The sequence below is a fragment of the Musa acuminata genome, chromosome BXJ1-6 (assembly GCF_036884655.1).
Source record: "Musa acuminata AAA Group cultivar baxijiao chromosome BXJ1-6, Cavendish_Baxijiao_AAA, whole genome shotgun sequence".
In the NCBI taxonomy this organism is placed as follows: Eukaryota; Viridiplantae; Streptophyta; class Magnoliopsida; order Zingiberales; family Musaceae; genus Musa; species Musa acuminata.
Window position 1 is genome coordinate 13,055,772 of NC_088332.1, and position 25,967 is coordinate 13,081,738.

Consider the following 25,967-nt stretch of genomic DNA (forward strand, 5'->3'; position numbering starts at 1 on the left):
TGAACTGCAAATGGATTGGCATTAAAGCTTTTATCATTCTTTATCTTAGATTTAGTCAGACATTGTTATTAAGCTAGAACAACAAATTTTACCAATAAGATATTTTATTACAAGCTAAAACAGTATACAGATTTTTTTTATTGCTGGACACTCGATTTTGCAAGACAAATATCATCAGCATAAGGCAAGTGGTGGCATTATCAATCATAATTTGAAATTTAGAGATGAACTCAGCAACCAATGTGTTTTAGGTGATTCAACAAACCTAAGTCTGTACCTCTAATCTTACAGTATAAACTCCCAACTTATTCTGCAGGAATTCTGCATTCTCATGCCTGAGATAGTATCCTCTATCTTTCTCGATGCGACGCATGTAACCGTGCAAAGACCTTGTTGACAGTAAAAAGAAAGTATTACAAGCTGGTCAGCAGGCCTCCATTTCCTTCAACCTTCGTCTACACATGCTGTTCTTATCTGTACATTCTTCTGGACAACCATTATAACACTAATCATCAATATGGCTAAACGCGAAGCATCTTACACAGAGGAAGTTTTCATGTGTGTCACCATGGCTATGCTATGATGATCTTGGTTTGGCTGGTCTCCTCGATCAACCTCATTAGGGGCATGCATAGATTGTCTTCGGTCTACTTCAGTCGACTCATTAAGCAATCAGCCACTGCTGCCTTATTCTCCGTGCCTGATGAAGAATGTTCTGCTAAGATTTTGGAATTGAGCGTGAAGAAACCCCATGAAGAAGTTTAACAAATCCCAGGAGGCTCAGTTTCCCATCAGAATGCTTTATCCAGTCCTGGAGGACAACGTGAACGGGAACCGACGGACTAAGGCCGAGTTCCTGTGCATGCATAGTAAAGATTGCCGCTATCAGGTACATTGCAAAAGTAGTAAAGAATGACAACAGCTAGCGCTTGTGAGTGCCAAGTAGAATGACTGCCATTAAATGAGGATTTGAATCCAAGTAATTAAAGGATCGATTGGATTTTTTTAACATATGTGCTGTATAAAAAATGTGAGGCAAATAGACATGATATGTACCGATGCAAGTTCCTCGATCATGATAGGCCTGTTCCCATCCTTCTCAAAGAATTCATATCCATGACGAGCATGCTGTTCCCAAGTATCCAGTGCTTCCATCTGAAGCACGCTTATGGCTGCGGCAACAAATTCTTCGAAATCTAGTTTTCTGTATTGAAGAGAACTCACCTAATTCCAAAAGAACCAATGGAGGATGAATTGCTAAGTTTGTAACATTAACTGACAGAATTTTGTTAAGGTAATCAGTGTGTTCCAAAGAGGAATACCGTGTTGACATAATCAAGAACTTTTGAGTCCTTCATTGCTTCTGTCGAATTTCTCGACAAGGCCTGCAAAAATAAAAATAAATTTAAAGATCTATGATTAAGGAACTTGGTGCTTATTTCAATATGAGTAACTAACCGTCTTTAAGTTTTGAAGGGAGATGTAGCCACTCTTGTTTGGCCCTAACAAAGCAAATTGTTCTCGAAGGCAATAGAGCTGATCTACTGTCAACGTCTTGGCGAGAGCCTGTTGCGTATGAAAGAATCAATAGACAACGAAGGCAGGTTTTTTTTCTTTTCTTTTTCTTTAAGTTTTTTGGTGGCTGGCATATACTCTTCGAATTGGTAGATGGCATGGTGCAGAAAAGCAAACCAGAACATATGAATACTCTAAAGTCAAACTAGTCTTCATACTAAACTGTATTCGATTACATTTTTCTGATAATCTAAATTCATCCTATTATCAGCATTAAAAATGCTTAGACATATATATGAGCTTAAACTATGTATTAATGTTAGACTATTTTACTGAGTTTCCCAGCCGATGTACTTGTCATTTACCTGTGTGCGCCATGTTCTCTTAAATTCTAAAAATTACTAACAGCACTTATTACATGATTACATAAAACTACCGTAATAGTTACATGTGTATATTTGTGAGTCTAATCATGACATATTTCAAACCCTTGAAAATTTCTGCTAAGATGCAATTTGACCCTTTGAAGACCAAATAATATTTTCATTATCTTATCTCAAAAAGCCTGGACGGTATGTAAATTGAATTTAAACTTGGGCTCATCCTTCCTCCACATGACCTAACTCATTCTTTGAAGGTTTCATTAGTTGATATAAGGCAGAGTGAGAAGGTACAAAAATCTCAATGTTCCAAAAAGTTACAAGACAATAATTTCTTCATTGTCAACTGAAAGATAGCGCATACCCTCAATGCTGATTTCCTCAGAGAAGAAGAACATATATAAGCTTTTACAAGCTTGTAGACAATAATATCAAGAGGAATCTTAACTTCAGGATTCCGCAGCCAAGGATGACCTGAGATCAGGTGATTACAGTTATTAACCAGCTTATTCCTTTTAATAAACTATACCAAGGTAATAAACTTACAAAGGGCCTGGGCAGCAGTCATTCTCTTACGATAGTCCTTATTCAGCAATTTCTTGACAAAATCTTTAGCTTGAGAAGACAAAGAAGGCCATGGAGCCTCATCAAAAGTTGGTTCTGCTTTCAGAACAGCTCGAAATATACCTGATTCCGTGCGTGCCCAAAAAGGGCGACTTCCGCAGAGTAATATATATGCAATGACACCAATACTCCACATGTCTGCCTCAGTTCCATAAGATCTATGAAGAACTTCAGGAGCAACATAATATGCACTTCCAACAATATCATTCAGTCTCTCATCTGTAAATCCAGTGATGTCAACATTGTTAGTTTACGATCTAGAACAAAAAAGAAATATCTAGAGGTGAAAACTTTATCAAGTTACTAAAATATTTTAATGACCAACCTGGCTTGACGAAGTCTGACAAACCAAAATCAATGGCCTTCAAAGTAGACTTTTCACCCTCTGAAGTAAAAAGAAAGTTCTAAACCAACAAAGTAGGAACCTGAGTTACCAAGATGGTGAAAATAAAAACTTAACATGAAGAAATGACCAAAGATTCATCAGAACACCCTTCTCAAGTTAAGACTTCTTAACGTGAAAAATTCTGGCATTCCAGTTTATAAAAGCAACTACCTCTGGCTTGAGGTCTCGGTGAACAACTCCTTGAAGGTGACAGAATGATACAGCACTCAAAATCTGCACGATGACAGCTTTTGCGTCTTCTTCTGAATACTTCCCTCCCCTATAAATTAAAAAATTATTATTATTGAACCTCCTTATTCAAGCCCAGCAAAGGGGTTGTTACAACACCAACATCCTTGGAAAGGTAATTGACAGATACAATTCTAAATACATAATTTACCTCGAGAGAATCCTTTCTAGTAATTCACCACCTTTGCATAACCTGTTCCAAAGAAAGTAGACTCAAATTGATCAAACATCGAGCGAGTTGTTTTAAATAATCAGCCGCACACAGTAGTTGAATCTATGCCCCTTCTAAGCCATGAACAAATATGGCACTAGAACCTCGAAGAAACATGAAAAGCAGCGTACACTTACTCCATCACGATATACACATTATCTTCATCCTCGAAGGAATCATAGAACTGCACTAGATTCTTATGTCCTGTGAGACAACTCAATATTCTCACTTCTCTCCGCACATCTTCAATGGCAATAGCAGTTGTCATCTGCAAAGTATTTCCACATGTGACTAGACAGAGGAAATGTGTGTTTTTCCACTAATTTAAATGAATGTTAAAGTTACGTGAAATATGCGACAGAGGATAACTGTTGAGGACAATATGCTTCAGTGGCCAAGCTCAAAGAAACAACTAGCTGTGCCTTAGGTAGATGACAACCAGCACAAAATTGTCATCAACAGAATGAAGATTTAACTACATGGAAAAGAATATTAAGCTGCATCCAAGTAATCACATCTGACGAAACTTCTATATGCCAGCATTCATGATGAAACAGAGGATCTCGGCTGCTTGCTCCCACATACTTCACATCTTGATCCTTTCCAAAGAAAAAGTCCAGTGAGTGGTGGCAAAAATGAGAAAACCTTTCCTGTATCAGCCATGTAAAAACATACTTGGCGGTAGAAGAGGAGAAGCGTACAAGAACATTCATGCACATGGGAGGACAACAGTGAGTTCCACTGTAAAAGTGGAAGCATCTTCCATCTTACCCCATTCAAAGACAGTGTCCAGTAAGTGGGAGAAAATGTGAAGAACAGGAGAATGCATGTGAAATTATTCATGTGTGTGGAAGGACAACACTGACTACCACTTTCTTCCCCAACCAGTGGATCTTACAAAAAATTATCCAGATCCTAAAATAAGTAGAGAAGAAAAAGAAATGCCCATTCCACAGAGAGCCCACAGTATCTGGTGAGACTGGATGAATGCCAATGAGATTACATGCTGAATTCCATAGATAACGTAAAGATGCATGCCAAAGGTTTCAGACAATGAATAGAGAAACGTAAGCACAGATCAACCGCAATAAAACACCAACCTTTGCCTTTGGAATAACCTTCACAGCCACCTCCTCCCCCTTCATATCACCCTTCTTCACCTTTGCGGTGCACGTATAACCAAAATGCCCGCGCCCAATCTCCTCGCCAAGCTCAAATTTTGAGAACAACTGCTTCGAGAAACCGAAGTTCTTATCCAAGCCGACTTCGACCTCGCTCCCCTCGGGGATCGGTGCCTCGTTGGGCTTCACCGAGCCATGTCTACGAGCGAGTAGGGCCTTAATGTGCTTTGCGGGCGACGGAGGAGGGAACGGCCGCTTGAGGAATCGCAGTGGCGTCGAGGTCACGCTTGAATTGGCCGGCGAGTTCTTGTAATAGCCCGGAAGGGGGCTTGGGCTGCAGAAGGGGAACTTGGGTTGCCGCGGGGTGCCTGGAACGGTTGTAGGCTCCTCGGTGTTGGGGACTGGCTCGCCCTCTTCCTGGGATTCCGGGATTTGTAGTGGCTTTCCATGGCAACCTCCCATGGAGTCTAAATCCAAGTCCAAGGAAAAAGATCAAATCTTGGAGAAGATCAGACTCTGGTATGGAGCTCCAAGTGTCAGGATCCAGTAAAACCGATCAGAAACTGAAGCATCAGCAGTCGGTAGAACATCTTCGCTTTGCAACAACAACCACGAATCCAAGTACAGAAACAAGGGGCAGAAAGAAATCCAATCCTCAAAGGAGAAGACTCAGATTCACACGCGAAAAAGACTACCAAAGAAGTGGGAAGAAAAATCAAAATTTTGGGAGGGATGAGCAGGAAAAGAGAAGACCGGAGCAAAGCTTCCAGCTTTCAGGAGTAGAGAGGAGAAAAGGAAGAAGCTTTCAAACGAAAGGAGTCACAGGAAGTGAAGAACAAAGGATCAACGATGGACCAAGATTGCAGATCTTTGGGAATTGCAGAGGAGAAAGGGCTGTTGGATTCCCTTGCCCAAGTGGGAAGATGCTGAAGAGAAGGGTGTTTGAAGGTGGGAGCGAAGCAAAAGAGAGGAGGGGAGATGGCGAAGAGGTAAAGGAGTCGCCTTTCTTTTGCTTTTACAGCTTTGAGGAGGTGATTGATGATGGCATCTGTTTTATGTCATTTGGAAGGAAATGCCACATCTCAATGTTGGCAGCTTGGGATTCTGTCTCACCCCTTTTTAAGCTGCCCAGAACAAAGAAGTTGCTGTTGCACTTGTTAATTTCCTGTGCACCTCAGTGATTAAGCTTGAGAAGAAGACAATTGAGTTGTTGTTATCTATTAAATATGAACTTAGATTTATCTACAAGTTAAAAGTGAAATCATATAAAAATATATTGAAAAAATAATTATAAATATAGATTAAACAGATGAATCGAATTATGACATTTGATCTAAAGAGTAGATGAGCCATACATGAAAAGCCACATCAAATCCACAGGATATGTCAGAGAGCAAGTTGGCATTCTGAAAGATCAATAGCTCAGCAGCCTTCATCACCCATGTGGCATTGCTAAGACATTTGCACATTACATTGCCTCTTCCTCCTCATTCTTCATTCAACTCAGGGCAAGCAGTGGAAGAAATTGCCTGATGATTTAGGAATGTGATAGGAAGAAGAAAGTGGTTCAGCAACCACTGCTTTTACAATACAAATTGTTGTACCAATCATGTGCTGCAATAGGAGACACATTTGCTTGGGGCAATTATTGGAATTCAAACAAGCCCACCCCTCTCAGAATCCAGAGAATTTTCTTGGATCAAAAGAATAGTGGTTGTCATATGGTGTCCTTGGGCAAAGTGATCTCTGTGGCAGATAAGATCACATATGTAAAGCCAAACCACATTGGCTTGCTCTCTGGTCTTAGGAAGGAACTCATGGAGAAGTAGAATGTGTCAGAGTCAGAGCCTAAACTAAAGCTTCAACTGGGGTTTGCAATGGTGGTAGCATAGGGAAGAGCAGAACCAAGAGGCTAATGTCAGACAAGGAGGCAAACCCTAGAAGCTAGGACTAGAAAAACTAAAGCTGTTCCAGGCAACTTTGATGCCATTGCAAGAAGCTCCTGAAAACCCTAAATGATTTTTTTCACATCAAGGGTTGACACTTCTGATCCAATTAGACAGCACAAGGAGGATTGATTCTATTAGAGTTCCATGTATGAAGTTACTTCATCACTAAGTAAAAAGGTACTGAGCATGTCCTTTCTCTCAGTGTTACTGTGAGAGGACTCCTTTCTGTGATGCAATTTAATTATCCCCACAATTGTGGTAGCCATTGGGTAATGAACTTTTTGATGGATGCAAGCAAGAAGAAGATGCAACACCTGCCACAGGTTGGACCATGACAGTGAGCTCTTTCCTTGGGCAGTGATTCTTAGTCCTTACACTTGAGATAGTGTCTGTGGGTTGTGAGATGTCTCCCTTCCATACTAATTTAAACACTTTGTTTAAGGTTTTAGATTAGATTGAAGTAAAAAATGTTAAGATTTTAATACAGTTATATAAAATATTTCCTACTGTGTCTCTTAGTAAATCTATTGCACTATATCAGTGAATAGAATAGAATCAAGAGACTGACAGGGTTGATATTAGCTCCATGATGGACCATCCAACTGAGTAAAGAGCTCCCTTGTGGGGCACAAGTATCATTAAAAGCTGGAGTTGGTCCTCTGCCAGGATAATTAACTGTCCATAAATTATTGTACTGTAGTTTACAGCAGAACTCATTACCCTGGAAACAAGCATCAATTCTTCTTTGAGTTCATCCATCAATGGCTTCCAGCAGGTTACTGATCTTACTCCTGCCACACAGTTCTGTCAATCGGTTACTCTGCCTGAGATCATTTCTCAGACTACAATCATTGTCGTGCTCATTAAAGAATCCAGAGGTGCAGGCAGTGATGGTAGCTCTTTAAGTCGAGAGATTTGCTATGGTCTCTTTACCTTTACTTTCGACTGTGATACTGATTCATCCTTCCAGTTGCTCACTTTTGCTTCACCTTTGACTACAAATCTACCATTTTATAGTGCCACCATCATTTGAAAGCTTGTTTGATGCATGTTGTATCTAAAGATTAGAGCTTGGTGGTGGCAAACCCTGTCGCAGCCTGTTAAACCTCATTCAACCTAATCCACTACAATCTGGCATATGTAGGTAGGCTTGTCTGAGTATAATTTGAGGTAGATCTTGGACATCTTTATAATCAAAATGCAGTTGATGTCAGCTATGACTGATGCACCAATTCATGCTTAACAGGAGAGGGGATCACAGCATGAGGACAAACACTTGAAGATAGAATTTGTTAGCCACTAAAGGTATTAGAAACATGGAAAACTGGAAGATGTTGAAAAGGAAGTTCCAGCAGCACAATATTCCAATGTTGCAAGCTCTGCAAGCAGATATCTCACTCATCTTCATACAGTAACATGGGAAGTAGAGGGTAATCAACAGTCCTAAAATGAATGATGGAGATGTAGCAGTTACATTTGCAGTGGACATGGGTTGGGTTTCAATTCAGCAACAGTTAGGGTTGAGTCCAATCCAACTCCCAAATTGCAATGCTGATAAGCTTTTGAACAATCTCAACCAAGTTTGTCTTGTTTGTTTGATTATTATGACAATGGGAGAAGACCTCAATAGGGAAAGAAAAAAATCTAAAGATTAATAATCGAATACAAATCGAAAAGATCGATATAAGATTTATGTAATCTGACACTCCTTACTTATGTTCACATAGAAAAAAAGAAAAAAAAAAAAACAAGTACTTGAAGTATCTTCTCTTGATGCTTGAATTCCTCATCCTCAAAGATACTAGCTTTAAAAATCTAGAAATACTCATCAACCCCAATATATAAAGGTCAAGATTGATTACATGTAAGATGTCTCATAAGATTGAAAGGGAAGAACACAAAGAACTGTAGACCATACCAAATAAAGAGTAAAAATAAATAAATAAAGGATTTTACTCTATCACCATCCAAAAAGTATAAAAGGGGTGAGACTTCACTTGCAGATTGTTGAGCATGAAAAAGAGTATGTGTTCTATAAATTGACATCTTCCAAGAAAGCCATCATGAGGGGACTTGTCAGATTGCTGAGCAGCTGAGGACTGCAGGGGCTTGTCTTGCTCTGTATCCTCTGCTGCTCTTCCTCATCAGACAGACCCTCCTCTTTAGCTCATCTATTCTGACCTTTCTAGGTTGACTTTGATGAACACAAGGAGGACAAGAGGATTGAACAAGGTGGACTGAGTTTGGGTTCCATAGTCCTGTAGTGTTTGATAGCAAATCCCATCTGATCCAATCTTGATGAACAAGTCTTTTTATGTTCTCATTAATTACACCATTCCAGAAAAAAGAAAGAGAAAAAAAATATTTATGTCCAATTAGAATTCTACCTGTGGAGCTCAACTAATCAAAATCCATCACATTGATAGGTGTTTGAAGGAAGAACAGATATTTATTGTTTTAAGATTATTTTCTAAACTTGTATGCTAATTAAGAGAATCATACTCAAGAATCATCGGAGATCCGTTTCTAAAGATGTGACGATGTTCGACAAATGTGATGGATTGATTTAATTTTTATTGACACAGCTCGATGATCAATTTTGACACTATAACAATGTAGTATATTATATCACTCTCAGATTAATATCTTAGTATTTAATTGAGTAGGAGATGAAGATTAACTCTTGTTTCATTGAAAATTTTGATTATTTATGTGAGATAAAAAAAATTGAGTATGGAAGATTTAATTATTTGCATTCTAGCACACAAAAATGCATGTAAAACTTATGATAATATATATATATATATATATATATATATATATATATATATATATATATATATATATATATATATGATACAAATTATATATGATACGATTTCATATAACTCGTATGAAATATATACAATACGATTTCATATATGAAATACGATTTCATATATGAAATACGATTTCATATATGGTCGTATGAAATATATGACCATACCAAATACGATTTCATATATACAAATTATATATGATACGATTTCATACAAATTATATATTTATACGATTTCATATATAATTTGTATCATATATATATATATATATATATATATATATATATATATATATATATATATATATATATGATACAAATTATATATGATACGATTTCGTATCATACAAATTATATATGATACGATTTCATTATCAACAGAAGTTTCTTTGTTGCACATAACCCGTGTTCGATGGGCGCTTTTAGATTAGCACAAGCGCTTAGAGAGCACGATTTTTAGCGTGCCCTGATGAGATATCTTCATATTTCACTTTTCAGGGTTTAATGAGCAAATATAATTTGTAGAGGATTAATATGCAAATGTGAAAAAAGGCCGTTTCCGAATACAAATTACTACACTCTTAATATTATTCAATATAGTCCAAAAGACACATCGAAATTTCACTTAAGGGATTAATTAATACAGTGGATGAAAAGGTAAAATGGAACAGGGACTAATCTGAAAAATGTCATATTTAGATAATAGATCGAGTGTCGCGGTCGATGCGCCGCGATGCTTTTTTTTCTCCTTCGATGTTGGAAAGAGGGAAGACAAATTTTGCAGCTTTGCGGCTTGGATTTTCGATTCCGTTCTTTCCCCAGTCTGGGGAGGATTTGGGCTCGTCCAAAAGGGGGAAATCACAAAGAAAAGTGATCCATTTTGATCGGTGAGAGATGGGGAGAGAGGTGTCGAAGACGTTCTTCCCCTCCTCTCCTTGCCAAGAAATTTAGATTCTTTTTTGTGCAATTAACTGAAGAAACCTCCGTCGAGGGAAAAAAAATCCCTTCTTTTTGTGCTCCTCCTTGGAAAGAAACAATTTTTCTTCGTTAAAGCTGAGATGAAGATTTGACGGCGCAAGGTAACGTCGATTTTAACTGATTTGATCGGCATAAAGAAGGACCGATACCTGTCCGAGTTCTCCGTCCGCGGTCAAAATTCGATCTTTGGGGTCGTTCTCCATTCGAGGACCACCTCGACTGTGTTCTTGTCTCTGGCACAGTCATCGCTGGCATGGCAAGCTCGTCCGGATCGATCCACTACCGGAGGAAGTTCTTCCGGAGTGCAGCCCAGTTGATTGGCTCAATTTGTCTTGTAAATGCAGTGATCCATTTGTTATTCATATGATGCATGCAGCCGACGATACAAGTAATGGAGTTATTGGCTGTACTCTAAACAGCTCAATTATACACTTCCACCAAGGGGAGACTGAGAAGCCCCAGTTGACTCCATTTTAATGGTTTATCATAAGATTCTGGAGATTCTGACTTCACCAACTACCTATTGCCCTTCTTTGTAATTTCTAAAAAAATAATTCAGACTTCCATGTAAGATTGTTTTATAAAGCCATTGCGTTAATGGAGATTTCTCCAGGTTCTGTAAGAGCTGATCATTGCATCCAAAATCTTAATGGAGGCCAAACATTCCACACTGGCATTAAGACATCAAATACTGGGCAGAAAATACTCGAGCACACCCTTTCGAATCGAGCACCAGCACTCATCGGCATCAAATACTGGCATCGCCCTGACAGCAATAGCAGATAATTATCTTACACCACATACTTGAACGATCATCTGATTCATTAACATACACATGCATATTAAGCAATATGTCATCATAGCAACGGATTCAGGTACATTAGCTGCTACAGTACCAGAGAAGTGCATAGCTACTACTGGCACGTAATATCAAAAGCAATACCACAAGATAATCGCTACATGCAGCAACTTGTTCGGTCTACATATCACATCTCTTGGGGTATTTCCTCCTCCTCGTCCTCGTAATCACCCTCTTCGTCGGCAGTGGCATCCTGATACTGCTGGTACTCTGATACGAGGTCGTTCATGTTGCTCTCAGCTTCAGTGAACTCCATCTCATCCATACCCTCCCCGGTGTACCAGTGCAAGAAAGCCTTTCTCCTAAACATGGCAGTGAACTGCTCACTCACCCTCCTAAACATTTCCTGAATCGATGTCGAGTTCCCAATGAAGGTGGATGCCATAGAGAGACCCCTAGGTGGTATGTCACACACACTGGACTTCACATTGTTGGGAATCCACTCCACAAAGTAGGATGAGTTCTTGTTCTGGACATTGATCATCTGCTCATCAACTTCTTTAGTACTCATTTTGCCTCTGAACATAGCAGAGGCTGTGAGATAGCGACCATGGCGAGGATCAGCAGCACACATCATGTTCTTAGCATCCCACATCTGTTGGGTCAGCTCGGGGACAGTCAGGGCACGGTACTGTTGTGATCCCCGTGAGGTCAAGGGTGCAAAACCAACCATAAAGAAGTGGAGACGAGGGAAGGGGATCAGATTCACAGCCAGCTTTCGGAGGTCAGAATTGAGTTGCCCAGGGAACCGGAGGCAGCATGTGACACCGCTCATGGTTGCAGATATCAAGTGATTCAAGTCTCCAACTGATAAGAGCAACCAAGATATAAGATTCCAAGTACCAGTTTTGCCAACAATAAACACAAATATTATACAAACAATGAATGCAAATAAAAAGCATAACAAGTCAAAGACACTACAGGAAATAACACGACCAAACCAAACAATTCAGGTTGGTTGTTTTCATTCAGTTTACACCAGTTCAACAGTGCTGCCATGTACTTTTTGTAAATTGGCTCATTAACTACTAAACCTACTGGTGTAACATGTCCTGACAATAGATGAGCATGGAGGAAAAAAGCAGTGCCGTTGTAGCATATTTTATAAACCACAATTTCGAAAAGTGCTTAAGTTGTAAAGCATGAAACTATATCTTTTCAACATCACAGAAATGTGATGTTTACTTATAGAGGGGTGAAAAAAAAAAAAGGGTTTTGTTTCTCATAAAGTGCCATTGTGGCCTTCCTCCGCATAAATGCTGTTGTATCATCTTCACGACAACATAACTATTAAACGTGCTATCATTATCAAGAAAACGACTCTGGCACAAAAGCAACTCCTCTTTTTGTTGCTAAATTGAAATAAAAACCATAATTCATAGTTTAACCACAAGTTTGAACAAGGATAAGAAAACATTCAATGGTGTGACTTACAGCTGGGAGTGGTTAACTTGAGAGTGCGGAAGCATATATCATAAAGTGCCTCATTATCCAGTACCATGCATTCGTCTGCATTCTCAACTAACTGGTGGACGGAAAGGGTTGCATTGTAGGGCTCAACAACGGTGTCTGAAACCTTGGGTGAAGGGAAAACAGAGAAGGTGAGCATCATCCGATCAGGATACTCCTCCCTGATCTTTGATATCAACAGAGTTCCCATTCCAGAACCAGTTCCTCCACCAAGAGAGTGGCATACTTGGAATCCTGAAAAGAAAAACACATCTACTATGAGTGAAAGTGCATTTTAAGTGTTAAATATGTGTAATAAACAAGCTCATGATATCTAAACAGTAAAGAAAACATCACATTCTACCAACTTTTGTAATAGCAAACAAAAGAATAAAAATGCCAAGATTAGAGAAATTTCTTAAGATTAAGTGCATTTCTACAAAGAAATTGAAGTTTAGGCGATAAGAAAGGGTTGAGTTCACTCTGAAGTATCAATAAGTATTGCTTTGATTTCATGGGATAACAAATCAAATCAAAAAGATATCAGAATGCAGAGAGAAGGCAATTATACCCTGAAGGCAGTCACAGTTCTCAGCCTCCTTCCTCACCACATCGAGAACCGAGTCAATTAGCTCAGCTCCTTCAGTGTAGTGACCCTTAGCCCAGTTGTTTCCAGCACCAGACTGACCGAAGACAAAGTTATCGGGGCGGAAGATCTGGCCATAGGTCCCAGTTCGTACGCTGTCCATGGTACCAGGCTCCAGATCCATCAGCACGGCCCTGGGGACGTACCTCCCACAGGAAGCCTCATTGTAGTACACGTTGACACGCTCCAGCTGGAGATCTGACGTCCCAGTGTACCTCCCGGTGGGATCGATCCCATGCTCATCACACACCACTTCCCAGAACTTAGACCCGATCTGATTTCCGCACTGACCGCCCTGGACGTGGAGGATTTCTCTCATTGTTGCCTAAATCAAAGAAAACGAAGCAAGATTAGGACTGACAACGGAATCGGTTTCCGAAGGTTCTCCAAAACCCTCAGAGAATTCAAACCCTAATATTCAATTGAAGCGTAAGACAACAGATCCAAGCATATTCACCCAAATGCAAAGAATCATGTAAGAAAATAGAAATCCTCGCATTCCTAAGCATTGGCTCTGGGATCTCACCACGATGGTGAAATCAAGAACTGTTCTGGGAAAACTCCCCAGTACAAGCCAAAACACAGAACAAAATGCAGATCCGTATCATCCCAAAGATCAAATCAACCAGATCAACAGTACAACATTCATCCATATAAAGCATGCCATAGCAATTCACATGAACTCAAACCCATTAAATTGAAATTTCAAAGATTGTTCTCAAAGAAATGTGGGTAAAACCAAAAACCCACTCATATTCAAGAATTATACACGGATCAAAACAAATTGGTTCGAAATCTCGTGCAAAAACCCAAAGACTCTGTTTCCTCGATCGGAACGAACCATTCACCACAAAGAATTGCAAGAACCGTCGGGAAAAAGCAAAAGAACTCCATACCGCAAAGATCTTGGAGCAATATGCCGCGAGTGGAAGGATGGATGGATCGCGGAATGGAGGGCTCACCGGCGAGAGCAAGGGGATCGGGGTGGCTTCGAGAGTGTCAGAACGGGGTTTTGAAGGGCTCGAGGCGAGGCGAAGCCTTGCAAGGGGTTCATATAGGTGACCCAAAAGGATCGGACGGCCAAAGCTCTTTCCCTCCTTTTTCTCCTGACGAACTCTCGGATGCCGTCCGATGTACAGATCGGACGGCTGTCGGACGCGGGTCTCGCTTGCGGGAACCGGTGCTTTGAGTTTTGAAAATGATAGAAAATCTTAGATGACGATAATGCCCTTTCGAAGGATTTCAGTTAATGGCCATTCTGTCCTCCATTTGTTTCGGGGTTAAGTCCGTAATTACGTGGCAGTTACACCGCAAACGTTGTCTCGTGGCGGTGCGCATCAGCTTGACCTTTTTCTTCCAGCCGTTGGATTCAGAATTGGATGGCTCAGATGTATTGTCGCGTCAAGGTCCAAGTACACCCCCTCAATTGATCAATTTTGTTCAAATTTATTGATTATGAAAACTTACCGTAAGAAATTGAATACCATCGGCTGGTGAGTCGGCTCCAATCGGCATAATTGGTTCACTGTCAAGGGTGCTAGTTCATCCTTGTGTCTCTTTCGTATTGATTGATGTGGGAGTCTTGATGTGATGAACTAGCATTGAAAGTCTATAAGAGAGACGGTTTAATAAGACGATTTAACTTTGGAGTGGTGAGGCCAAATAGAGGAATTGGGATCTTTTGGATCGTGAGATTCTCTCTTGATTATCGTGTCATCTTCAAGCTATAGGAATGTCTCTTGGTCGCTAATGATTATAAGATTAATGTTGAGGGATTTTTCGACTCGACCTCTTTGATGTTTAAGTAAATATAAGATGGAGAGGATAAAAAATAATAATAATATAATCTATGTAAAAATAAGAGAGTAAAGAGTAGGTGCAGCTCTTATACCTGGGTGCTCTACACTCTGGACTTGTGTTAGTCGAGGTGGTAGAGGTATTAATGAGGGTGTACCCTATGTAACAGATGAGTTAATATAGGTAATTTACTGTCAGTTATCAATGTAGAGTGTTGTTAGCTATAGATATATGATTCAAGATGTCTGGAGATGAAGAGGTTCGAGCCTGCTATCAAGGATGGTTATCGATTCTCATGCGTTTGTTGTCATTTAGTTGGAAGGGAGCCAGAGGATATCAAATTTATCTCTATCACATGAAATATTATATATATATATATGCATGAAATTATACTATAAAATGTGTAGGTAGTACAAAACCTTCGAAATAAAAGGAAGCATTTATTTCAAGTCCGAGTGGCTCAACCAGGTTTAGGAGATCTTATTAATCATCATTCATGCAGTAAAAGTGTATTTTGATTTTGTCAGTTGCAATCCTTCAACTTGTTATATACTACTCATAACTTGCTACAGGCTAAGTATTACTAAGTTGAGGAAGTTCACATCAAATCATTAAATGTGACAGATGTATTTGTTTTCATATAGAATTTCATCTTAAGTTTAAAAGAATATATGAAATTCAAAGTGTGTGAAAGGCTGAACATCTCTTTTCAACTTCACCTTCAAACCATTACTTGGAAAGACTGCTTAGGCAACAAAAAGGAGAGACGGGACATTTGGTCTCCATGCAAAAATTTGTTTTATCCAGCTGTGATATGTTTTGCTGCCACTGGATGTTGATGTGTGAAGCACAAGGAAGAAGACAAGAAGCTGGCACTGGCACTGACACTGACAGTGAATTTCTCAGAAGTGTCACATGAGAGAAGACATGACAGCCATGTGATCTGCTTTCTACCCGAGCCTCTGTCTCAGTAGTTTCTCTTCACCCCCACCTCTGGATTACTACTGCTGTTTATTATTCATCAGCTCCTGACACTGAAGAATCCAACCATGGTTGAGGTGTCAAGTGGATGAAGAAAAACTGTGGGGGAGGTAGCTGTTGGATCACACTCAGATCCTTGAGTAGTTTAGAATCCAAGCATATTCATGACTTCATGGCAATCATACACTGTTGAGACTGGTTTCTTTATCCTTGCCATGACAGTTCCATGTGACAAGTCCACATGAATGCAGATCACAGTAGTAGATGCAGCAATAAAGTTTTTCCAATGGTAACAAGAACTGGTTTGACCAAGTGCAACTAGGGATTTGAGCTTGGCTACTATTTAATAGTCCCTCCTGCAGAATTGACTATGAAAGTCTCTTAGAAACATTAAACAAAGTAAAAGACCACTTTGTTTGGTGCTTTCACTCATTTTTTGGATGGTCCAAATTGTAATGTGCCTTCAGTCTGTATCTGAAATTTTAGATTTTGATGACATTGGTATGTGATGGTTGTATCTTGCAATCTCTCTCTGAAGAGCCAAATGGAGATTTTTTTTGAGCTACAGAATCAGTGAGTGGTAGGCAGACAGAGCGTCCCTTTCACTTTGACTTCTTGCATCTTCCACACAAACAAAATAGTAATTCTTTCAAGATGTATTTGATCTAGCTCAGACTTTGCCATTTTCTCCAAATGTTTCCACAAGCTTTGACTGCTGGATTAAACTAGTTGCATGATGTGGTTACTGTCTCCTCTTTGAGGTATACCTGTCATGTGTTCCCTGAATTCCATGCATCTTGATGAACATTTAAAACAAAACTTCAACATCTTTAATGGATTTTGCTGGCTTTGACTTCTATCTGCATCTGCCAACTTGACTACTTGGTCATATGAAAGACAATAAATCATCATATTTTGCAGGGCAGTATCTTTATTGCTTTGTTTGCAGAAGTTCATCCACTGTGAGTCAAACCTGAAGACCAGCAGACATCTGAAACCCATATAATGTCAACACAAATGCCAGCACATATGTCATGGTTCCATTCCATTTGGAAAGCCTTTATCTATAAAAATAACTGACAGTCTTCATTCTGCAAACCATGTCAGTGATGAGGGATGAGAGATTTCCCACCATAATTTCGTTACAGTCATTTGGCAATTTTGCTAGCCAATGTTACTTTACAGGAAATTCAAACATATTTCTATTTGGCACTTGGTTACAAGCACCACAATGGCAGTGTCACTTGGCACTGCACTGATACTATGATAAAAAAATATTTAAGAACCAACACCAACCAAATACCCAAGCAAGAATACAAAGATAGCATTCTCAACAAGCATAACAAAATTGATCTTTTTAGTCTAATTAAGCATCATTATCATCATCATATCAAACATAGCAAAGCTGTCTATATACCATGATCAGTAGGAAGATGTCTTGCTAATCCGAAAGAGAAATAACATGGTAAACATACGATGAATTTTTCCCAATAACTCGAACATGGATCATTAGATTGCTTGTTTGGGCATTCATTATGTGTTCTTATATTGGCAGTGACAGCACAGGTCACATGCTGCCTGTGAAACCTTTGGACATGGCAGTACACTAGGGTCCGCGATCCATGTTAGCTCATGAACAAGGAGCTCCTTGAATAGTACTCAATTATTTGGCATGACCATGTGAACTATATTCTCATCCTGATTAAAGTCTAGATTAGGTTATGCAATGACAATTATCCTATCATCATGCCGTCATGCTTTTATGAACTATAAAGATGGAGTGTGTAAGAGACAGATTAAATGGACATGCTTCTTCTGACACCTCAAAATTTAAAGGTACTAGAAATATGGAGCATTAATTGTGGTCCTATGTGTGGGTTGGATTGGCAGGACTCAGAATCTCTGTGGTCAACATGAGTGCAGTAGCCAAAGATCCTTGCAACTGACAGGCATTTCTTCATTCATTAAAGATTGAAGAATACTAAAACAAGGCAGCATTAATTTTCATTGCAAAGGCCAGCATGTGAGACACATGATCTTGGAATTCAACAAGCAACTGGAAATTGCTTTGGTGCTGTCCCATTATGTTCTGAATTATCAATTTTTTTTCTTGAATTATTTGACCTTTTTACTTGCATGTAGTGTTTCTCCAATATTATTCTGGATCATTCAACATGTTTCGAGATATTATTAGTGACACAGAATCTCCAGCATATATCGAAATTCTTTTGTTATCATGCTTTGTATCCAAATGACAAACTTGTGGACATGCTTTGCAGAAATAAAATTAACTATATGGTCATGTTCAACTCCTCCCAAGGCATTCAACATGTTGAAAGGGCGAGCAATGGATCAGCAAATATCAAAATCTAAACAGTTAGTGTCAAATTACGAATCAAAATAATGCTGTCAGAACAATTAGAACCTCTTTTTCTCTCTGGAGTCATCTTGAAAGGGAAATCTTTTTCGTACAATTCTTCAGTGGCACGAGATGAATAGCTTTTGCTAAAACTCCATGCATTTTTCCAATGAGCTTGAGTGGCTTTCTATAACAAGAATTCTCCAGTATTTGCTCTGCAACTGAGTGATCCCATAATATGACAATATCAACGGCTTCAAAAAACTGTTCATGGTTTGGATGACCTCCCAATACATGGATAGAGCAAAATATGCAAGCAAAGAACCCAACAAGGTAGATGAATCCGTAGTAGGTACAGGTAAGTGGCGCTGTTCCATGACCATAAGAGCTGTGACAATTCCCAGAAGGTACCGATACTTGTCTTTCCAAAATCCTCAAACGAACCTCTAGATATCAGTAATGCAACTGTTGGAAACCCAACCACAGCCAGAGCTAAATTGCAGATCACCAGTAGTGCCGACTTGAGACAAACACTTGCCTCCACCTGCTTCCTCAGAGGTTGAACTAACAAACACATTGGAACAATCAGCATGGCCCCAGTCTGTGCGGTTGAGAAAATTATGACTGACATTAAGCTCAGACCCATTGAAGCAGCAGCAATCATCACAGATTTCAGAAGTTCCCATCCACAATGGGTGGAACAAGTGCCCAAAACCAGGTAGCAGATCAGCAGGGTTCCGATGGCTATTGCAGCCCAAACTAACATGAGATTTGTTGGGATTATAAGGGGGGGTTGGGAAAGAATGCTCGGCAGCAATGACACGATGATCCCCCACAAGTGAATCATGAATACCACTTTTGCAGCTTGAAGCCATTTCCATGATCCAGAGCTGATTTCTGTGTGACTGGCACATCCAGGTTCTGGGTTCATTTCATCTGCTGAAAGTCCTAATTTATCACTACCAGAAAAGAGAGCAGCAGTGACTATTGGAAGAGGAGCTATTAGCAGTGCAAATGGAATCATGTAAACTCCGACAGACACAAACTTATGAGGAGCTGTTAAGAGATAGAGGAAAAATGACTTATGAAACTTCTCGAGAAGGTTATTTACTGAGCGGATGACTGCTTCATTAAGTGTACCACCAATGCTCTAATGCAAAAAGTTAAGTATGTCATCTTTCAAAAAGAAACTATTTTTTTATCGAATATATCAATGACCATTCCGCATTGTAAGATTAGGCAAAAGTTAGAAGCTACTAAAATTGGAGTAAGCCATGTAACTGAAATTTTTACTCTATAAAACAATTTAGTAGTTAATAGCCTCCTACCAATTGGTTTTCTTTCGGTTCCTGTTTCTTTTGAACAACCTTGAATAAAAAAACATATGATGGGATATTGATATTATTACTTCAGAACATGAAAATGCATAATATAAAATGCCAAACACTATAGTGTATCAGTGATCAGAATAGACATCCTTAAGAGCTACCATCAAAATCATAAATTAAGCCAGACAATGAAAGAGGTGACTAATTAAGAGCTAGCAGTAAAAGCACAAAATAATTTGGACAACCAAAGAGGACCAAACAAGAAAAGTCTTGAATCACATAATAATCCCAAGGCATCAAATGCCCAAAGCGACATGTGCAAATGATTTATAAAGATGCCTACGGAAACTAACCTGCCACTGCTAAGAAGAAATGCAGATCGACTGTTGTCATTATTAAGAGGGAATCTGGGGGAGAGCTCAAGAGTAACTGCATCCACTTGGTAATCATGGAAAGCCCCATGGGACCCAGTTGGCACACCAATGGCCTGCAAAAATGAAAAGCAACTCACTAAGCTTGGCAAGCAAACCAAAAATCAGCAAACTCAAGGTCTATGATTTCAACCTGATAATAAATTGAGCTTGCAAGAGTAGCAGTGCCTTCAACATATTCGGCAGCTGTAATATCAAATTTCCATTTTGGATTAAATTGTTTGGCCAGTTTACCAAACCATTGCAGCATTTCACCAATAAACTTGAGCAATGCAGATTTAAGTAATGATTGCATGGTTTCAATCTTTACATGCAGACCTTGTCTGTGAACTGCCAAATAACGAACAATACTAATAAGATCAAGATTAGGCATCTGGCCATTAGATGCCTCTGCATGTATAGTAACACAATCTCTTTCTTCCTCCTTGTCCACGATCTTAAATACAAGAGCAACAGCGATAGTTCCAGCACGCTTAAAAACATTACACTTTGGTCCATTAACCTTTAATTGATCCATAAAATGGTGAATATTTTCTTCAAAACATATACCAGCAACTATCTTCCCTGAATCACTAAGGAAAGAAGGATTATGGTAGTCTTTTAGCCAAGTATCAACTGCTATATACTCTCCATATCTGGAATCTGCAGCTAACCAAACTATATCCTTTGCAAGCCATGTAACTCTGCTAAGAAGTGAGAAAATTGAGAAGGCAAGCCCTAGTGATAAGGCTTCATCCTGTCTGAGATTCTTTGCATTGTAAGGAGTTACCAACACAATCGATTCTTTCCCATCACCACAAGGCGCTCGTATAATTCCAACAGAATTGAGACCAAATGATGTGCAGCTAGAGTTATCTTGCATCCCCAAAGTATTAGTGATGGAAGAGAAAAAATGAAGAGGATGGAACTGATTGGCATGAGGTTGGAATTTGTGGTAATACAATTCAGCACCCCACATCCACCATCTGCTGACCTATCAATTTTGCTATTTCTCTGAAATTTTTGGGCAGTGTAAAATTAATAATAACCAAAAAAAAGTGCAGTTATTATTGGAAAAAAAAAACCAAAACTTGCAATAATCAAACAGATATAACAGAACATGCACTTGTGTGATGTGCCTCTAAGTTGCTGGCACTATTGTTAGTGTGCTAACAAGCTTGTTATCAAGCATCGAGAAAAGCATTTTAAGCACCAAGCAATTTGTTTTAAGCTTCAAACGATGTAAACATCAAGCTATTGTGGAGGACTCTTCCATGAGTTTCCCACTTCATATTCTATAGTTTTCAAATGATTAATTCTTTAATATGCTCTTCAAGTGAACCTCTATGAAAAATGTTGCACAAATTGCACGAGTTTTCATTTCAAAGAACAGAAAAATAAAAAAAAAAGAAACAGATCAAGTGCCTCATAGATCTAATACTTCTTAAATTCCTAGTTTAATGGAAGATGTTATGAGATTATCTTCAATAAACACAAGTAAATTTTATTGACTGATTCCAAAACAATGTCTGATAACCTGTGGAAAAGGCAACGGTAAAATAAATGAGGTATAACAAGCAACAACCTCTATCTAATCACTCAGATTTTCTTTATATTATAAACTACCCTTCTTATTACTTGTGTCCATGTCATACAAGGTAAGTCTCTTAGTTACCATGCCTTAAAACAAAACAAAGAACCTCCTCAAGGATTGGAACTGTCTAATCACCATTGCGCATGTGTGAATAGAACAGTCATCATTTGTAATACCAACTACTAGATCATACCCAATCCCCTAGCTAGACCATCTTCTAAACCATCCCCAATCTCCTAGCCAGACCATATCTAGACCACACCCAGTCTCCTAGCCAGAAAAACATATATCATCTTGTCCATAAACATGATATGTCAACACCTTATTAACTGGCTATCCAGTTTGTCAATTCACATGATTTTCTATAAAAATCATGTGAATCAACAACAGATAGCAGTCATGCATGTAGGTGTCATGCATGTTTCAGAAAACAAAAAATTAAGCTTGACCAAATGTTAACAGAACATATATAGTAATTTTATCACATGCCATAAAAACCGTGTGAAAAAATACACATTGCAAAATAGTATTGATTATTGCAAGTCAGTGTCCATGAAAAAGCATGCACATGGCAACCGAAAACAAGTGAATCAGTACCAACCTAAGAAAACACACTATGGATCTGGTGCCACATGTTTCAACATCTCATTTATAATAAGGCATTAAACTTCCAGAGAACGACCAGGAAAAACCAAAGTTATCCATGAAAAAATCAAGTTTATAAAAAACTATGTACACAGAAGTAAACGGACATACATTCCTGTAGCTTTTGTGTTTTCTTTATCAATCATTTCCACGACAAATCTGTTTACTTCGAGTACGTCCTGAGAAGAAAACATTGGATTGGCAGAACCTGTTACCAGATCCTTTTAGTGGTCAAGTACATTCAATGCTAATTAATCAGTTATAAACTTGAGCAATAAATGCTCATAGAAAAGGTATTACAGTCAACCATTCATTAAGAATGAACGACATGCTCAGTTCAGAATTTTTACCAGCTTATTTTAAAGGGACATGCATCAAGACTTGGTTCCATCTCTAGATGTATGATTCTACATAAAAGACATGCTAAAACATACAAATCATTATTTCAACGAATATAACAGGGTAAAAAAAAAAGATCATTTCGATCAATGTAGGTTGGGTTTGGTCATTGAGTTGTTATCGTTTTTTCACTTTCCTTTTCTACAAAATTGAATTTTACAAGACACGATGGCTCTCCCATCATCATATGTCCGTTTTAGCCTGAGCAACATTCCCTTCGTTTTCCCTAGAGTTCTATGACCTAAGAATTTGACACACACTCAGAGGATCTGCAAATCATAATGAGACTATCAAAGAACAACCAATTGGAGACAATTAAGTAGGCATTCGATGCATAAAGATCCAACGCAGGGAAAGAACCGTGAATTGATTAGGGAGGCAGGGCAATTTTCAGGTCGGAGAAGGTACCAACCTGGCATCAGCGCGTTCTCGGAGACGTAAGCGTTCTTGGCCAGTAAGGGGAGGAGGAGGAAAGCGATCGACCCCGCTATGCAACACACCACGCTTGGTTTCAACACAACGATTTGGATCGGTCAGAACTCCAATAGCATCAACCAAAAAGAATGTAAGAGAGAGATAGAGAGAGAAGGACGAAGAGAGTACCTGACGAGAACGCTGTGGGCGACGAGGAACCCGGCGAGGCGGACGATGAGCCTGGATCTGGGCCTCGTCCTTGGTTGACGTTTCTCTTCCGCCGCCTCCGCGGCCATGATCGCCGAGGGAGGACTCCGCTGATACTTCCTCGGGAAGCAACCGAAAGGAGAGGCGCAGACGAGGGCGGCGCTGGAGACGACGACGGAGCGAGGCGACGAAACGAACGGCTGGCCGAGGTGGCGTTACTTCCACTCGAGCCAAAACAACGGTTTCGGAGCCCGAACTCGGCCTAACGGAATGATGTCGGGTCTCGCTTTGATCCACGGCCATATCAGACCCGAGACCCGTTTGTTATGCAAGTGGAATTCCAAGACCTCCATCTTAATGCAAGCAGGGATGCAAAGAATCCCCTGCTTCTGCCCACGGCCAAGCATGCCTCCATGAGGATAGGGAAGACATCGTCAACAGCACGCACCGGCATCCCCCACATCGTATGGGTGCATCTGCCATCACCCACCACTGAAGTAGCGCCCAAGACCTAACCATGCTCCTCCTCTTTCTGCCACTGTGATGACCTCACTGGCCAGTGCTGCTTATAAATGCTGGCTCCAAGTTGCCACATACAGTCCTCAGTGGTGCAGAATCCAGAGACACACTCTCCTGCTGCGATGAGGAGGCAAGGGAGCTGCAGCAAGTTCTTCCGTCGCCATGATCTTGCTCCAACTCGGCTACGCCGACATGAACATCATCACCAAGGTCTCCCTCGACGACGGGATGAGCCACTACGTGCTGGTCGTCTATCGACATGCCTTCGCCACCTTGTCCATAGCCCCCTTCGCCCTCATCCTCGAGAGGTAAAGGAGCACAGACTTCCGATACAGAGTTGTGAGCTCTTGCACTCATCGTGCTTGCTCCTAATAACAACAGGGGCGTGTGGCCGAGGATGACCTTCGCCATCTTCATGCAGAAATTTGTGCTAGGGCTAATAGTTTCATGCAGATAGTTGTACCTTAGCTTGATGACATAGTTGTCAGCTAATAGTTTCTGCAAGACTTGACGCCATGTTTGACATGGTTTAGGCCGGTCATAGACCAGAATTTCTACTACGCCGGGTTGAAGTTCACGTCGCCAACCTTCTCCTGCGCGATGAGCAACATGTCGCCCGCCATGACCTTCGTGCTGGCCGTCCTATGCAGGTAGACAAGTTCGATCGCAGCTCTCATGGATCCATTACAAGTGCAAGTGCTGCTAATCTAATGCGGTCGTCCAATGACAGGATGGAGAAGGTTGATCTGAAGAAGGTGAGATTCCAAGCCAAGGTGGTCGGGAGGCTGGTGACTGTGGCCGGGACCATGTTGATGACCCTGTACAAGGGGCCTCTTATGGAGATGGTGTGGACGAAGCATATGCATGACCGTCCCCACCAAGCCAACGTACCGCCTGTTGCTGCAGCGTCGACCGACAAGGACTGGTTCAAGGGCTGCATCTTCCTTGTCATTGCAACCCTGGCTTGGACTTCTCTCTTCATCCTCCAGGTAATCCTCGTTTGATATGTAACAGTTGCAGTGCCTCATAAAGTTGTTCTTTGTGGCAATTCGTCCTGCTTCAACAAGCTGCAGCCTTGAGAAGATATGATGCTCCCCTCTCACTCACCTCATTGATATGCTTTGTGGGCACTCTGCAAGCCATTGTTGTCACCTTTGTCATGGAGCACAATGTTTCTGTGTGGCACATAGGGTTGGATATGGACCTCGTTGCTGCTGCCTATGCAATCAGTCTCCCTCTCTCCTCCTCCTCCTCCTCCTCCTCTCTCTCCTATACTTGCAAGATCTCACGGGGCATTTGCTGCACTGCCTACTATGTTCAAAGTCGGGTGATACAGGACAAAGGGCCCGTCTTTGCCTCTGCCTTCAGCCCTCTGACGATGATTATAGTTGGCCATAATGGGGCTTCTTCATCCTTGCTGAGAAGATCTACTTGGGAGGGTAAGCTTGCCACATTCATACACCACGTCCAAGAAGAAAACTGATCGCTTTACGTCCATCAAAGAAAGTTGATACAGCAATACCTCTCCGAATAATAAAATAGATCATCATCTTGACTTACACAGTTGTCCACCATATTTTCTTGTGGGTGCTGAGTAGTTGGATCAGTTCTTATTATCGTTGGCCTCTACTCGAATCTGTCGGGCAAGAACATGGCGAGCAAGGAGAAAGAGTGGGAAGCTATGGACATACCTGTCCATGGAAATCGTTAGATCGGATGGAGTTGAGCGGGAGAAGAACAATTAAGGAAGAAGATAAAAGTTATGAAAGAAGAAGAACAATGGATGGAGTTATGAAAGAAGAACAACTAAGGAAGAAGATAAAAGTTATTATAATATCTTCTAATAGTAGTTCATCTTTTTTTCAAATATCCAAGACATTCTTCTTCTTTTCGAAGATTTATGTCCCTATGTTAAAATCTTTCCTCATCCAAAATGGTCAAGTAAGACCTTTTTTTTACTAAATTAAGTTTAATCTTAATACTTCTCCTTAAATTTAATTTTTCTTTCATCGATCTTGGTCTTGATAAATAATTAAACTCTAAGTGGTTTAGTGAACATATTGACTATTTGGTTTTGAGTCAATGAGTTCAACTTTATTTGAAGTGAAATTTCAAATCAATGTGCTTGCT

General features: G+C 40.0%; 2 protein-coding genes and 2 pseudogenes across 3 annotated transcripts; 1 reads left to right on the plus strand and 3 right to left on the minus strand.

The window, feature by feature from the left end:
- Positions 1-174: 174 nt before the first annotated feature.
- On the minus strand, positions 175-5,579 carry LOC103987947 (calcium/calmodulin-dependent serine/threonine-protein kinase 1). The gene is made up of 11 exons (XM_009406423.3): positions 4,465-5,579; positions 3,502-3,632; positions 3,305-3,346; positions 3,076-3,184; positions 2,845-2,923; positions 2,442-2,738; positions 2,260-2,369; positions 1,459-1,566; positions 1,323-1,385; positions 1,057-1,224; positions 175-856 (listed from the first exon to the last, which is right to left on the minus strand). The coding sequence occupies exons 1-11, from the start codon at positions 4,945-4,947 to the stop codon at positions 719-721; spliced, it is 1,728 nt and encodes a 575-aa protein (XP_009404698.2). The 5' UTR covers positions 4,948-5,579; the 3' UTR covers positions 175-718.
- A 5,452-nt stretch (positions 5,580-11,031) lies between these two features.
- On the minus strand, positions 11,032-14,195 carry LOC103987948 (tubulin beta-1 chain). Its single transcript, XM_009406424.3, has 4 exons — positions 14,081-14,195; positions 13,110-13,509; positions 12,524-12,793; positions 11,032-11,896 (listed from the first exon to the last, which is right to left on the minus strand). Exons 2-4 carry the CDS (start codon positions 13,501-13,503, stop codon positions 11,217-11,219), a joined length of 1,344 nt encoding a protein of 447 aa, XP_009404699.1. The 5' UTR covers positions 13,504-13,509; positions 14,081-14,195; the 3' UTR covers positions 11,032-11,216.
- Positions 14,196-15,569: 1,374 nt separating this feature from the next.
- Positions 15,570-23,567, minus strand: LOC135676373 (uncharacterized; annotated as a pseudogene). Its single transcript, XR_010514257.1, has 6 exons — positions 23,301-23,567; positions 23,110-23,201; positions 22,410-22,506; positions 20,214-21,073; positions 20,003-20,136; positions 15,570-19,280 (listed from the first exon to the last, which is right to left on the minus strand). The product of XR_010514257.1 is annotated as an uncharacterized LOC135676373 (transcript).
- Positions 23,568-23,591: 24 nt separating this feature from the next.
- Positions 23,592-25,548, plus strand: LOC103988438 (WAT1-related protein At5g07050-like; annotated as a pseudogene).
- The last annotated feature ends 419 nt before the right edge of the window (positions 25,549-25,967 follow it).